A 17,218-nucleotide genomic window follows, 5' to 3' on the forward strand; every position below is an offset into this window, starting at 1 on the left:
TAGCCACTGACAAAGCATAGCAACCACTACTTAGCCACTTTACTTAAAGTTAACTTAAACTCAAACAAAATCTCTTATAAAGTAAACTGCTAGTATCTTCAAATTATCCATTACGAAGAAGAATAAAACATCACATTATTTAAGAACGCACACATAAGGGCAGGGAACACAGAATGTGCACTCAACTTCACATGGGCTGCTCACAGTGTTGACACTAATTGCCAGTGCCGGTACATCCAGATTTGTTCCACTGTGTGCGTGCCCTTAACTTATTGAACCGCAGTTCTTTTTGCACCAATATTGGGTGATGGACAAAGGAAACAACTGGGGGGCAGCCGCTTTGGACCACTCTCCGTGAAGCATCCAAATCTGGCCATGAACTGATCTGCTGTCGCTGTGAGAAAGGGTGCACTGGACGGTGCAAGTGTGCCAAAGCTGCACTCAGGAGCACTGTACTGTGCTGCTGTTCTGGAGACTGTTAGATTTGATTATTACCATTGTCCTCATTGTTAGTAAGCAGGATATATAAAAATACCATTTAAAAAAAACTCCTCCTTCAGTTATCACTAGGGATGTCCCGATCCGATATTGATATCGGAAATCAGTCCGATATTAGCCAAAAAAGTGAATATCGGATTTTATCAGACTGAATATAAGCGCTCCGATATAAGCTGTCTATTTGCCGCTGCAGCACTTCTATAATCGGCAGAGGTAGGTAGTAATGAGCTACATTTACTCCGTTACATCTACTTGAGTAACTTTTGGGATAAATTGTACTTGTAAGAGTAGTTTTTATGCAACATACTTTTACTTTTACTTGAGTATATTTATAGAGAAGAAACGCTACTTTTACTCCGCTCCATTTATCTTCAATCAGGTCGTTACTTGCTACTTTTTTTTTTTATCGATCTGTTAATGCACGCTTTGTTTGTTTAAATTTTGTCAGACACGCATTCAAAATAGGAACTACGCATGTTTGCTTTTCACCAATCATATGCAGTCACTGGTGACGTTGGACCAATCAAACAGAGCCAGGTGGTCACGTGACCTTCACACGTAGAACCCGACATGTTGAAAGACTTATTGGGGTGTTACCATTTAGTCGTCAACTGTACGGAATATGTACTGTACTGTGCAATCTACTAATAAAAGTTTCAATCAATCAACCAATCAATCAAAAGTGTAAAGGAAAAAAGACACTTTTTATTTCAACCGTACTTCCCGTCAAAAGCCTAAGGACTGATCGCACAGTTCCTGTCTTCACAATAAAAGTGCCGCTCCATCGCGCCTGCGCTAACAAAATAAGAGTCTCCGAAAGCCAGCGCAAACAAACGAGCAAGCTACGGAGTTTGCCGCCAATGTATTTCTTGTAAAGTGTATAAAAACGAATATGGAAGCTGGACAAATAAGATGCCAAAAACCAACGACTTTCATGATGTATTAGACAGGAAGGAGGAACTTTTTTTCCTCCTCCATTTGAAAACCGGGACGTTATCAGCACTATACTGTCTGATTCCAATCAATGCAAGTCATCAGAATCAGGTAATACACCAACTTATATTCTTGTCTTCATTAAAGATAGGAATCTATATGTTAAACATGCATGTATATTCATTAAAACACCTTTAACATGTGAACAAAAACGGCAAAATAAATAAATATAAATTATATACTGTATATATATATATATATATATATATATATATATATATATATATATATATGAGGTAGATCACCTCGACTTGGTCATTTATTAAGTAATTGATTAACGTTGAAAAACTTATTGGGGTGTTACCATTTAGTGCTCAATTGTACGGAATATGTACTGTACTGTGCAATCTACTAATACAAGTTTCAATCAATCAATCAATGCCTACTGAGCCTATGGTGTTATTAAGTTATTGTGGCTCAATTTGCCTTATTTTTTATTTATTTTAATATATTATTATTTAATATATAATATTGTTTTAGTTGCTTAAGAGATATTCCTGGCTCTGAATTAGCTCATTGCTATTTTTATGTTTTTGTGCATTATTTGTTGCTGGAATCATTAAACGAACACGTTACTCATCAGTTACTCAGTACTTGAGTAGTTTTTTCACAACATACGTTTTACTTTTACTCAAGTAAATATTTGGGTGACTACTCCTTAGTTTTACTTGAGTAATAAATCTCTAAAGTAACAGTACTCTTACTTGAGTACAATTTCTGGCTACTCTACCCACCTCTGATAATCGGTGACTCTGGTTTGACCACACTCCAACACGTTGGAGCCGGCCGCGGAAGAAGAGCGTCTCTGATCCAGCACGCACAGCCCACGTGATTACAACGACAACGCGTGTGCTTGCAGCAAAGTGTAGTGATGTCGGCTGTGTGGAAGTATTTTAACGTAAACTCAGACAAAGACGTTTGCCCGCTAAATGCAACATTTGTCAGGCGCAAGTGTACCCCGTAGGGACAGAACCGGGAAGGTTCAATACAAGCAACCTCATCGCACATTAGAAAAAACACCACAAAAAAGAACATGAGGATTTTCGCGCGAGCAGCAAGGCGAAGCAAAACCTCTGGCTCGCTTCAGCAACCCACGCTGGCCGGAAGCTTTGCAAGACGTGACAAACCACCACGGGACAGCAAAAATGCAATGGCCATAACAGAAAAGATAGTCGAGTTTATTGTGCTTGATGACCAGCCCCTGTCGGTGGTGAGTAATGTCGGGTTTAAACGCTTAATGGAGCACCTCGAACCTCGCTACATTATTCCTAGCTGCCACTACACTGTAGGCAAAACTATACTCCAGATGCACGAAGAGGTTGAAAAGTGTAGCTTTTGTGGTTTTTGTCCCTGCCTACAGTTGTTTCCAAAATATGCTGACAGTAAAAACATAACTGAAGTGAACTTGAATTGTTTGCACTTTAAAACGTTTTTTTTTTTTTTAATTGGATTTATTTAGGTTATTTTTCAGGGTCTTGTGAATTATATTTGTGAATTATATTTAAATAGCGCTTTTCTCAAGTGACTCAAAGCGCTTTACATAGTGACACCCAATATCTAAGTTACATTTAAACCAGTGTGGGTGGCACTGGGAGCAGGTGGGTAAAGTGTCTTGCCCAAGGACACAACGGCAGTAACTAGGATGGCACAAGCGGGAATCGAACCTGCAACTCTCAAGTTGCTGGCACGGCCACTCTACCAACCGAGCTATGCCGCCTATTCAATTGTATAATTATGTTGGTATTAGTGGTTGTTTTGCACTTTAAATATAACGTTGAGTTTTTATTGGATTTGTTGAGGTAATACTCTTTTGTAGAAGGTTAAAATGTATGTAACCAATTGGTTGATAAGAAATGGGTCAGTTTTTCCTATACCTACTCTTGCTGACTATTGTTTTCTGTTTTAACACTACAACATCAGTAACAGTAACATCACTTTATCAAGCTTTTCTAACATTCCACACAACAAAATAAGGAATAAATATATGTATGCTTCGTGCCTATATCGTATCGTATTGATATCGGTATCGGCCAATACTCAAGGCTACAATATCGGTATAGTATCGGAAGTGAAAGATTTGTATCGGGACATCCCTACTTATCACCTTATCGTGGTGGAGAAGTTTGCGTGTCTTAGTGATCCTAGGAACTATGTTGTCGGGGGCTTTATGCCTTAGGGCAGGGGCAGGGAACCTATGGCTCGCGAGCCAGATGTGGCTGTTTTGATGACTGCATCTGGCTCTCGGATAAATCTGAGCTGACATTGCTTAACACGGTAAGTAATTAATAATTCCACTTGTAATCACAGTGTTAAAAATAACGTTCAAAATATAAAACATTCTCATGCATTTTTAATCCATCCATCCGTTTTCTACCGCACCTGTTCAAGAAGTTGCGTCAAAGGTAAGAAGTTTTTTAGTTATTATTGGTTAGTGTGGGGTTTGCCCTCCTGGGGGTTCTTCAGACCACCAAGCAATTCGTCTCTCAGTTGCTTTCCAGCAATTGTCTTTTTCTCTTTCGTTGTCGCTTGCGCTCTGGCTCCAGCCCCAGCCCCGTCTCTCCTCCTGGCTGCTGGTTATAACAGAGCGACAGATGATTAGATAACAAGGCCCAGGTGGGCCATCTACACACCTGTCGCTGATTTCAAGGCCGATCCTGGCAACACCCCGCTTCGCTGCAGGCTCGCAGGCCACGACCCCTCCACATTTAGCTTCAGAATAACAATGTTATTACAAAGAATAAGAGACGTATTATACTCTAGAAATGTTGGTCTTACTTAAAAATGCACACGTTTAGTTGTGTTCAGTGTTAAAAAAATATTATATGGCTCTTAAGTAAATACATTTTAAAATATTTGGCTTCTTGGCTCTTTCAGTCAAAAAGGTTCCCGATCCCTGCCTTAGGGTCTCCCAAGGCAAACAGGTCCGAGGTGAGGGTCCAGACAAAGAGTGGCTCAAGAAGACCCCTATGATGAATACAACCATTGTTTGCTGTATTGCTGTATAATCGAGAGTTCTGGCAATAAAATATACCAAAAGTATCACTAAATTAATGGGTGACTGCTAACTAATTAGAAATAACACAGTTTCCAATGTTTCTATACTGTTTGGTTCCAAAATTATACATGTTTGAAAATTATACCAAATAGGCTGGGAGCCATCTTGAATTTGAACTCTCACGGTCATCAGAGGTCAAATTTTACTTCCCTCCACATCTGAAACTAAACACTAAGTTATATACTAGCTATGGTAGAAGTTTCATGCTTTTATCAAAAAAGTACACAATACGTTTGGTTATCCGCTGTACTATATAGTTTCAGTAAGTGGATAAACACAGGCTTTTTCATTCTCACATCTTCAAACATCAGTGCGACTGCTTTAGTGACTGTTCTCCACTTTGCTTCTTTTCTCATCATACATGGTACCTTGTGTAAGTGAATCCAACACAGTAAGCTGCTTTTTAGCCAGAGTTTGTTTGTTACGGTTTTGTTTGACTCGTAGACAGTTGCATTACGGATGCAGTAATAAGTTTGATGTGCTGCTACCTTTTTTTAAACAAACTTTGCAGCATGCAGTCATTTGTTTAACGCCTGTTGCCACAAAACTGAACCACTGACAATACTTTTCTTTCATTTACACACGTCTCATAAGCATTAGAAATCTTTTAAGTGTGTGAATCTCCCTAAGGAATTAAGGGGATGGGCGGCAGCTGCTGGGGGGGGAAAAGAATGCTGGAGCAAGAGGAGATAAAATGGTTTTGTGTTTTTAATTATCTGCAAAAAAATACTTTAATTCATCAATAAAATTGATACATCACCCAGGCTTTGTTTCTGCACCTATTGGACATGTGACAGTACAGATATATTTTTTTAATTGTCTGCAAAAAAATACTTTAATTTATCAATAAAATCGATATATCGCCCAGGCCTTGTTTCTGCGCTTATTAGGCGTGTGACATTACAGATAGATAATATTCGGTTTAATACAGAGGCACTTTGTCATCAGCTTTAGTGTGGATTGTCCAGTTTTTTATGTCATGTCCTCCTCACTGCAGGCCAATTTGCTGTCATCTCACCGCAGTCTGGTTTACAGAGTAGAAACGATCACTTTGGGAGACCAACCATGTGACCGTGGTGAACATGTGACACTCTTCCTCTTCACTGACTGCCTTGAGGTGAGTCCAGTACTTTTGACATTTGTCTAAACCAGCCTTCCCGGCCACTTTTCCAAATGGTTTTATTCAAGACACGAAGTGGTCGCCGGCAACAGGATTTGCACGGATCTTGAACCGCTTGCAAAATCTGAATAATGCAAGGACTTTTTCAAATAGAGCTTCCAGTTACACATTCTTGTTGTTACGGTGATCCAAGGAAGTGTGTCAAAGCCGCTCCCATGAGACAAGGATTTGATATGAACACCGCTTCCTTCAAGGAAACCATTTGTATGGGTTATATTTCTGTAATCTACAGTCAGTTTTATAGACCGTATTTTTCGGACTATTAAGTCGCAGTTTTTTTCATGGTTTGGCCAGGGGTGCGACTTATACTCAGGAGCGACTTATGTGTGAAATTATTAACACATTACCGTAAAATATCAAAAAATATTGTTTAGCTCATTCACGTAAGAGACTAGACGTATAAGATTTCATGGGATTTAGTGATTAGGAATGACAGATTGTTTGGTAAACGTATAGCATGTTCTATATGTTATAGTTATTTGAACGACTCGTACCATAATATGTTACCTTAACATACCAGGCACATTCTCAGTTGGTTATTTATGCCTCATATGACGTACACTTATTCCGCCTGTTGTTCACTATTCTTTATTTATTTTAAATTGCCTTTCAAATGTCTATTCTTGGTGTTGGGTTTTATCAAATAAATTTCCATTAAAAATGCTACTTATACTCCAGTGCGACTTATGTTTTTTTCCTTCTTTATTATGCATTTTCGGCTGGTGCGCCTTATACTCCGGAGCGACTTATACTCCGAAAAATACGCTAGATGTTCTCAATACATTCATATTTAAATTTTGTGGATTTTGAAGAGACATTTAACACTTTTTAACCAGAATCCATTTTTGTCACAGTGTTAATACAATCCATCCATCCATCTATTTTCCGGGTCGCAGGGCAGCTGTCTAATCAGAGATGCCCAGACTTCCCTGTCCCCAGCCACCTCTTTTATTACCACAGGGGGGACACCGAGGTGTTCCCAGGGCAGCTGTGATACATAGTGCCTCCATCGTGTCCTCGGTCTGCCCTGATGTCTCCTCCCGGTTGGACATTCCCGAAGCACCTCACCAGGGAGACGTTAAGGAGGCATCTGTAGTAAATGCCCGAGCCGTCTCAGCTCTCTCGCTTGTATTTGCAACCTTGTCCTTTTGGTCATTACCCAAAGCTTATGACCATAGGTGAGGGTAGGAACGTAAAATGACCGGTAAATCGAGAGCTTCGCCTTCTGTTTCAGCTCCTTCTTTACCACAACAGACTGGTGCATTGACTGCATCACTGCAGCCACGACAGACCAACAACATCCAGAGCCTTGTAATTGATATAAATCCTTGCTAATCTATAAGATTGTAAATGGTAACGACCTTTCCCTCATTTAGGTTGGACAATACCCTTTTGTCACAGCAACCATAACAAAGCATTGATTTCATTGAGCAAATGTGAATAATTGTTTTTTTCCCTATGCAGATTGCTAGGAAGCGACACAAAGTCATCAATACTTTTAAGAGTCCACTGGGACAAACAAGACCTCCACCTCCCCTAAAGCACATCACTTTGATGCCGCTTTCACAAATCCGAAGAGTTCTGGACCTGCAGGACACAGAGGGTAAGATGACCTCTTGCGAACACTGCAGTATACACAAAGAAACAAAGATGGTTCCAGAGTAGGGATTGAACTAACTAATAATTTTTTGGACCAATATTTTTACGCATATCAGTATTGTCATATGATTGAGCTTAAAGGGGAACATTATCACCAAACCTATGCAAGCGTCAATATATACCTTGATGTTGCAGAAAAAAGACCATGTATTTTTTTAACCGATTTCCGAACTCTAAATGGGTGAATTTTGGCAAATTAAACGCCTTTCTGTTTATCGATCTTTTAGCGATGACGTCAGATCGTGACGTCACCGAAGTAATACACCCACCATTTTCATTTTCACATTACAGCTCTGTTATTTTCCGTTTTTTTGACTATTCTTTGGAACCTTGGAGACATCATGCCTTGTCGGTGTGTTTTCGGAGGGTGTAACAACACAAACAGGGAGGGATTCAAGTTGCATCACTGGCAAGAAATCTGCCGCCAGACCCCTATTGATTTTGCCAGACTGTCTGCACATTTTACCGGCGATGCTAAGACAGACATGGCACAGAGATGTATGGATAACCTGCAGATGCATTTGCAACGATTAAGTCAACGAAATCACAAAGGTGAGTTTTGTAGATGTTGTTGACTTATGGGCTAATCAGACATATTTGGTCACAGCATGACTGCCAGCTAGTCGATGCTAACATGCTACGCTAATCAATGCTAACATGCTAGTTACGCTAGCTGTATGTACATTTGAAACTAGATACTCACATTTAATGCGAAACAAACACTTACCAATCGACGGATTTAAGTTGCTCCAGTGTCACAAGATGCGAAAGTCCTGATCGTTTGGTCCGCACATTTTACCGGCGATGCTATTAAGGCAGCCAAGCTATGGGCCACCTCATTAGGTACACCCATGATATGGCCGAATAGCGTCAATAGCAATTCGCTCAATAGCTTCAATTTCTTCTTCAATTTCGTTTTCACTGTCTGCCTCCATACTCCGACCATCTGTTTCAATACATGCGTAATCTGTTGAATCGCTTAACCCGCTGAAATCCGAGTCTGAATCCGAGCTAATGTCGCTATATCTTGCTGTGGTAACCGCCATGTTGTTTGTATTGGCAGCCCTGTATGACGTCACAGGGAAATGGACAGTCGCATCGCAAATAGCGAAAATCAAGAACTTTAAAGCTTTTTTTAGGGATATTCTGGGAGGTGTAAAATTTAAAAAAAAAAACTTCGAAAAATAAAACAAGCCACTGGGAACTGATTTTTATTGTTTTTAACCCTTTTGAAATTGTGATAATGGTCCCCTTTAAAAAGTGCTAGTGAAATAAAAAAAATATACATATTATTGTACAAAGGTTTATTTATGTCAGCAATTCAACATAAAATGTGAAATTAAAAGATATAAACTCTTTACATGCAAAGTGAGATATGTTAAAAGGGAACTGCAGTTTTTAATTTTTTTATTTTGCCCATCGTTTACAATCATTAAGACAGACATGATTCAAGGTTCAAAGTTTATTCGGCACATGCGGAGTACACCACAGTGAAATGCTTTTTTCCATGCTCTTCAGATATTGCGTACAGTGGGATCCAAACACTAGTTGCAGAATCTAATACACTAAATACAAAAAAATACAAAAAATTAAATAGCTCGGATGTACATTAATTACAAGATAATTAAGTTGCACAATAAGTCACAGGAGTTATGGTAGAAGTATCAGTACAAGTAGAAGTACAGTAGTCAAATACAGTACCAGTGCAAGATCAAATAGTATAAGAGTATATACAGTATGTACAGTATAGGAAGCAACAAATATTAAGGTGTCTACAGTTCTTTGGCAGTTGAATAGTAACATTAGTATGAACAAAGGTAATAGAACAGTATGACTTCTTTATACTCTTGTTTTTACATTATTTTTTACATTATTTACAGTCATTGAATGCAGAGTATTGTAGTCTTGTCTTTCATAATAATTGTGAACATTGGGCAAAATTCTAAAAAAAAATGTGCGGTTCCCCTTTAAGCCTTTTCTTTTGTTATAATTTTGATGATCATGCCTTACGGTTTTTGAAAAACCCACATTTTCTTAGTTTCAATTCAAGGTTTTCATAAACTGAAGCAATAATCATCAAAATTATATCAAAAGAAGGTTTGAAATATCTTGAGTTGCATGTTATGAGCAAATGCCATATATTTGTTTCACCCTGTAAATCCAATTGCTGGAATAAACGAACCTACAATGTATTTAGACTTGATAATAATCTTTGTGATTAACCCATGGATTCATATCCTTTTACAAGGTTTATCCTGTTAAACTGTAAGTAGGTTAGATATAATGATTGAATATAATTTAAATGAAAAGTAAGACTAAAAATTCAGTGTTAATATGATTAGGCCCAGGGCCTGTTCTGTAATGGAAAATTTGGGCCCCCAAATCCAAAAATTTTACAGATTAAATAAATAAACGCAGAAAATTGGTTATTGGCAAAATAAACATTGAATATTATTATTACATTTTAAGAGCTATATTATTTTTATTTTATGATACAAATCTTTGTGATTAACCCATGGATTCATATCCTTTATACAAAGATTATCCTGTTAAGCTGTAAGTAGGTTGAATATAATGATTGAATATAATTATAATGAAAAGTAAGGCTATTAATTCAGTGTTAATGTGATTAGGCCCAAGGCCTGTTCTGTAATGGAAAATTTGGGCCCCCAAATCAAATTTTTTTATCAATAAACGCAGAAAATTATTTATTGGCAGACATTAAATATTATTCTGAGTTTCTAAATATGTTTGTCTATGTCTGTTTGAATTTGTAACAGTTTCAATATGTTTTTAATGGTGAAGGCAAAACGAGTGTTCCATGTCCAGTTTATGTTGTGGCATCGGGGTTCACTTCCTGTTGTAGAGACTGTTGTCATATTCCTCCAAGTAGAGAATCAATCACTCTTTTCTAAGAGAGCACAGCTTGTAGGTTCAATGTGCACAATTTAATAGCTTAGAAACTCATTCAGCAATGTGTTTGTATAATGTCAGTTTAGATTGGGGTATAATGTTTCATTATGGGGAAAGAGCATTTAAAGTACCAGTAGAATGAAAAATCAAGTTGACTTAATACGCTTGTGTTTCATTGTATCCATTAAACCATATCCATATTAGGTCTGATCTGGAAAAAGCTCTAGTTCAACAAAAGCGAGTTGTGACATTTGGCCTGAGTACCATCTCCAAACTGAATGCCTGGTACCAAAGACTGATTGCGAAGTAGACGTTCCTCCAAGGCGACACCTTGGAATGATTGGTAGCCTACCCTTTCAGCACATTAGGAACTATGGGTTGTCGTCCACAGATTTGCAGTCAGAAGTTGCAAGACTATTTGGAACACAACTTTCTGCTGACACAATCCAGAAGTGTGTGCATGCAGTCAATCTCCAGGCTTATAGAGCTGCCATGACTGCCCTTCTCAATCACTTCCCCATCCAGCCTGTTTGCAGTTGTTTCATTCTACAAAATACACAGAGCAGCTTCTTAGCCCTAAAACCAATGATTAATTTTAGATTTTAAGAGTTTAAGATAATTGATTACTATATATATATACATACATATATATATATATATATATATATATATATAATGTGTGTGTGTGTATATATATACACACATATATATGTGTATATATATATTTTTGTATGTACTTATGTGTTTATATAATATATAGATATATATACACACAAACACGCATATATATATATATATATATTAGGGCTGCGAATCTTTGGGTGTCCCACGATTCGATTCAATATCGATTCTTGGGGTGTCGATTCAATTATATATCGATTTTCTTCGATTCAACGCGGTTCTCGATTCAAAAACGATAATTTTCCGATTCAAAACGATTCTGTATTCATTCAATACATAGGATTTCAGCAGGATCTACCCCAGTCTGCTGACATGCTAGCAGAGTAGTAGATTTTTTTTTTTAAAGCTTTTATAATTATAAAGGACAATGTTTTATCAACTGATTGCAATAATGTAAATTTGTTTTAACTATTAAACGAACCAAAAATACGACTTATTTTATCTTTGTGAAAACATTGGACACATTGTGTTGTCAAGCTTATGAGATGCGATGCAAGTGTAAGCCACTGTGACACTATTGTTCTTTTTTTGTTTTTTATAAATGCCTAATGATAATGTCAATGAGGGATTTTTAATCACTGCTATGCTGAAATTATAACTAATATTGATAATGTTGTTGATAATATTCATTTTTGTTTCACTACTTTTGGTTTGTTCTGTGTCGTGTTTGTGTCTCCTCTCAATTGCTCTGTTTATTGCAGTTCTGAGTGTTGCTGGGTCAGGTTTGGTTTTGGAATTGGATTGCATTGTTATGACATTGACTTGTTTTGTTTTGTTGGATTAATAATAAAAATAAAAAAATCAATTTTTTTTTGAAAATGGGAATCGATTCTGAATAGCACAACGTGAGAATCGCGATTCTTATGCGAATGGATTTTTTTTCCCACACCCCTAATAAAAAAAGAATATATATATATATATATATGTGTATATAAATATATATGTGCATGTATGTATATATGTATGTATGTGTATATATATATATATATATGTAGAAAGGCTATATAAATAAACATTGATTGATTGATATGTATTTATATATTATATTATATTTTTATTATGTATATGATTACTACTTACAATTGTCTTCTGTCTGTCTTCCTTCAGAATGTGTGAACGCATTTGCTTTAGTTGTTCGCCCGCCGACTGAACAGGAGAACATGTTGTTCAGCTTCCAGTTGGTTGGAGAGGACACTGTGAAAAGTGCCTGGCTTCTAACACTTTGCCGCCATGTCGCCAACACCATCTGCCGGGCTGATGCGGTAACGTACAAAAATACAAAAGAAATGTGAAAACTGTCTTACAATGTAGTCTTATATTAAATCTGAACTATAGTACATATAACTAAAACGTAAAAACTGCTCTTTTAAATTCTTTGCTTTTCGCCCTCCAAGTCCTCTTATGTCAAGGGACATATTCATTAAGTTTGTAAATATCAAAAATATTTAGAGAGAATGAAAATATAGATCTAATCACTTTAATATCGATTGTAAACAGATACTATCCTTGGTATCAACAATACCAATTTATGGTTCGATCCGCCCTTTTACATGTACTGACTGCCACAATGCTAATACACCAACAGTTGTTGTTATATTATCCTCTCTCTGGACTCTTATTAATCTACTTGTCAATTTTCTATTAAGAACTGCTTACTTTCTGCTGCAACATGCTTCTATCTACACTTCTTAAACTTTACTTGGCACTTATGTGTTTAGCTATTAGATTGCATACCCAGAGGTGGGTAGTAACGCGCTACATTTACTCCGTTACATCTACTTGAGTAACTTTTGGGATAAATTGGACTTCTAAGAGTAGTTTTTATGCAACATACTTTTACTTTTACTTGAGTATATTTATAGAGAAAGAACGCTACTTTTACTCCGCTCCATTTATCTACATTCAGCTCGCTACTCGCTTTGTTTTGGTTTTTCAACATAGGATCTGCGCATGCCTGCGTTTCACCAATCAAATGCAGTCACTGGTGACGTTGGACCAATCAAACAGAGCCAGGCAGTCACATGACCGTCACACGTAAAACCCGACTTAAGCAAGTTGAAAAACTTATTGGGGTGTTACCATTTAGTGGTCAATTGTACGGAATATGTACTGTACTGTGCAATCTACTAATAAAAGTTTCAATCAATCAATCAAAAGTGCAAATGTAAAAAGACACTTTTTATTTCAACCGTACTTCCCGTCAAAAGCCTAAAGACTGTTCGCACAGTTCCTGTCTTCACAATAAAAGTGCCGCTCCATCGCGCCTGCGCTAACAAAATAAGAGTCTCCGACAGCCAGTGCAAATAAGCTAGCAAACTACGAAGTTTGCCGGCAATGTATTTCTTGTAAAGTGTATAAAAACAAATATGGAAGCTGGACAAATAAGGTGTTAAAAACCAACAAGTTTCATGTGGTATTAGACGTGAAGGAGGAACTTTTTTTCTCCTCCATTTGAAAACGTGGAAGTTATCAAAACTACAATGCAAGTCTTTAGAATCAGGTAATACACACACTTATATTCTTGTCTTCATGAAAGATAGGAATCTATATGTTAAACATGCATGTATATTCATTAAAACACCTTTAACATGTCAACAAAAACGGCAAAATAAATAAGTATAAATTATATACTGTATATATATATGTATGTATGTATATATATGTATATATATATATATATATATATATATATATATATATATATATATATATATATATATATATATATATATGATATGTGTGTGTATGTATATATGAGGTAGATAACCTCGACTTGGTCATTTATTACGTAATTGATTAACGTTGAAAAACTTATTGGGGTGTTACCATTTAGTGGTCAATTGTACGGAATATGCACTGTACTGTGCAATCTACTAATACAAGTTTCAATCAATCAATCAATGCCTACTGAGCCTATGTTGCTGTTAAGTTATTGTGACTCAATGTGCCTTAATTTTTTTTATTTTAATGTAATATTATTTAATATATATTATTGTTTTAGTTGCTTAAGAGATATTCCTGGCTCTGAATTCGCTCGTTGCTATTTTTGTTTTTGTGCATTATTTGTTGCCGTAATCATTAAACAATCAGGTTACTCATCAGTTACTCAGTACTTGAGTAGTTTTTTCACAACATACTTTTTACTTTTACTCAAGTAAATATTTTGGTGACTACTCCTTACTTTTACTTGAGTAATAAATCTCTAAAGTAACAGTACTCTTACTTGAGTACAATTTCTGGCTACTCTACCCACCTCTGTGCATACCCCTGGCTAGCTTCATCCTCCAGCTATATACTTGTTAATGATACTTACGATACTAAGAAATGTAGATTCTGTCCCCCAATGGAAGTGACGATTATTAGCTTGGGGGGAGCAGCTCCACACTGTGTTTAAAGACATACAGTTAGCGGCTATCCGTCTGTCCCCTGGAGGATCAAAAAATAAATAGTGTCGGACATAGGTGATAGGAGTTTTTTTTTTTTTATAGGGCCTTGAAATGCATTAATCTGCAATGGTGATTACGTACTTTTTCACAAATCTTGGCTGACACTAATCGGTGGCACATCAATTATAAGAATAATTATAATACACTTTATTACCTGCAACATAAACCTTTCTTTAAATATTCATATGTTCTTAGCAAAGATACATGGGTTATTTTTTGCCTGTTTGAAAAATAAAACATTTTAAATGTCAACCAAAATCGTTTGGGTTTTTTGCATATGCAAAGATTTGTTGAAAAATCGGAGATAATATTGCTGGTATGGAAAAATAACAGTAATTATTGAACTGATGAAAAATAAACATTAGAATATTTGAGTTTTTCTACAAGAACCTGAGACCATTATTAAGTGAATGGCTGTATGTCACTGATGCGATCATATTGCTTGTTGACAATTGAATATTTATAAATAAATACACTGATTAGTTAATGACTATAGCAACTTTCACACAAGTGATTGACTTATCTGACTATGTCAATATTGATCTCATCGAAGACATGAGAGGAGCATTTTATTTGACTGTATAGTTCTGTGGATTCAAGTGAATTTCTAATGAGTTACTTACACTGGGTCAGTGTTGCATCATGAATACAAATGAAATGATGCATGTTCCAACCTACAGTGCAGTAAGGAGGGGGTTGGGGAAAGTCCAAAGAGATTGCATTGTATTGCATGAGTATAGAAAAGCAGGGGAGGTGTAATCTTTTTTTATCATTTAATGCAGCAGTTTTAGCAAAGCATTTTTTACTTTTAACTTACAAATTAACAACTGTAAGTCATAATTCATTTCAAGATGCAATCTATTTTTTCTCTCAACAGGGTGACTTGATTAAAAACACAGACCCAGATTCATTACAGGTCAATACCAAAGATATGGACAGCACCCTGAGCAAAGCCTCAAGAGCCATCAAGAAAACCTCCAAAAAGGTAAAAGCAAAGTCATTATTGATTTCAAATAAGAGGAGATGCATTGTGTGCTGCGGCGCAATAGCCACTCAATTTCTCTGCAAAAAAAATACCAGACCATCTTCTGAAGTACTTAACTCAGACAATTGATTTCAATCTTAATGATGACTTAATAATGATTGATATATTGATATCTAATGCGCCTATAAAGCCCTCTAAGAACATCCAAAACCACTAACAGTACTCCATTTACATGCCTGGACTCACATTTTAACAAAGTACTAGCAACATTGGTTTTAGAAGAGCTAACGCCGAGGCGCCTTGATTACAGAGAGGCAACGTAGCTTATGCAGCTATTGACATAACTGCTGCGCTGCGCTACTGCGTCACTTCTATGTTGATAAAAGTGCGTGTTGGATTATATATTATGCCTCACTAGTGGCCATAAGTTGAGAGGTTGGTCAACTTTGTCTTTCAACTTTGACCTGAAGACATTGCGAAGAGGACACGACAAGATGCTTGTTTGTTACCAACATTTTTTTACTTGAGGAGTGAGGATGTTGTGATGGATGATTTGTTTTATTTTGTTCGTAGCTTGTATTTCTTGTTTCGCACTTAGTAATACTGCTACATGATGTTCAGTGTTTTACCTTAGCTTGTAAAACTTGTACTTTATCCTCCGTGTATATATTCAAGCTAAAAAATATAGGTCCTGGATCACCACTTGTCCCAAAGTAGTCTTCGTTGGCTCTCATGAAGTCTGCCATGATTACCGTATTTTTTGGATTATAAGTCGCTTCGGAGTATACGTCGCACCGGCCGAAAATGCATAATAAAGAAGGAGTATAAGTCGCATTTTTGGGGGGAATTTTATTTGATAAAATCCAACACCAAGAATAGACATTTGAAAGGCAAATGAAAATAAAGAATAGTGAACAGGCTGAATAAGTGTACGTTATATGACGCATAAATAACCAACTGAGACGGTGCCTGGTATGTTAACGTAACATATTATGGTGAGAGTCATTCAAATAACTATAACATATAGAACATTCTATATGTTTACCAAACAATCTGTCACTCCTAATCGATAAATCTGAGGAAATCTTCTTCCTCGATGTCTCTTCTAAACATTTCTGCCAACTCCAAAGGTATGCGCCGCTTCCTCTTGTCGTTTTCTGCTGCATATTTCGCTATGTCCAGCTTGTAATCTGCAGTACATGATTTCCTTTTCGGTCCAATTTTTGTTCAGTCCTTCTAAGTTTTTATAAGTTACCGCCAACGATGAAATTAACCATTTTAATAGCTACGGCAGTATCATATAGCAGTTAGCATCCCATTATCCACAATGCACTTCTGCCATGACCATCCCCCGCCGAATTCTTATTGGTTGACGTGTGTGTGACGATTGCTGACATTTTCTTAGTCTCTTCCGCGAATTAGATAAATAATATTATTTGATCTGCAGTATATGATTTCTTTTTCGGTGCCATTTTTGTTCAGCCCTTCTCAGTTTTTATAAGTTAACGCCAACGATTAAATGATCCATTTTAATAACTACGGCAGTAGCATATAGCAGTTAGCATTCCATGACCCACAATGCACTTCTGCCATGACCCTCCCCCGCCAAATACTTATTGGTTGACTTGTATGTTACGATTGCTGACGTGTGTGTGACGATTGCTGAGATTTTATTTGTCTCTTCTGCGAATAAGATAAATAATATTCTTTGATATTTTACGCTAATTTGTTCATAATTTCACACATAAGTCGCTCTGGAGTATATGTCGCACTCCCGGCCAAACTAGGAAAAAAAACTGCAACTTATA

At 36.7% G+C, this 17,218-nt stretch overlaps 1 protein-coding gene across 2 annotated transcripts in view; it reads left to right on the forward strand.

Annotated features, from left to right (window-relative positions):
• Positions 1-17,218, forward strand: part of ect2 (epithelial cell transforming 2) — a 94,851-nt gene that overhangs the window by 55,745 nt on the left and 21,888 nt on the right. For both annotated transcript variants that reach the window (XM_061883256.1, XM_061883257.1), the window contains exons 20-23: positions 5,544-5,663; positions 7,191-7,329; positions 12,087-12,241; positions 15,303-15,410. In XM_061883256.1, the coding sequence (XP_061739240.1) occupies positions 5,544-5,663; positions 7,191-7,329; positions 12,087-12,241; positions 15,303-15,410 (522 nt within the window). The remainder of the gene's footprint in view (positions 1-5,543; positions 5,664-7,190; positions 7,330-12,086; positions 12,242-15,302; positions 15,411-17,218) is intronic.

Source organism: Nerophis ophidion, linkage group LG22, assembly GCF_033978795.1.
Source record: "Nerophis ophidion isolate RoL-2023_Sa linkage group LG22, RoL_Noph_v1.0, whole genome shotgun sequence".
Taxonomy (NCBI): domain Eukaryota; kingdom Metazoa; phylum Chordata; class Actinopteri; order Syngnathiformes; family Syngnathidae; genus Nerophis; species Nerophis ophidion.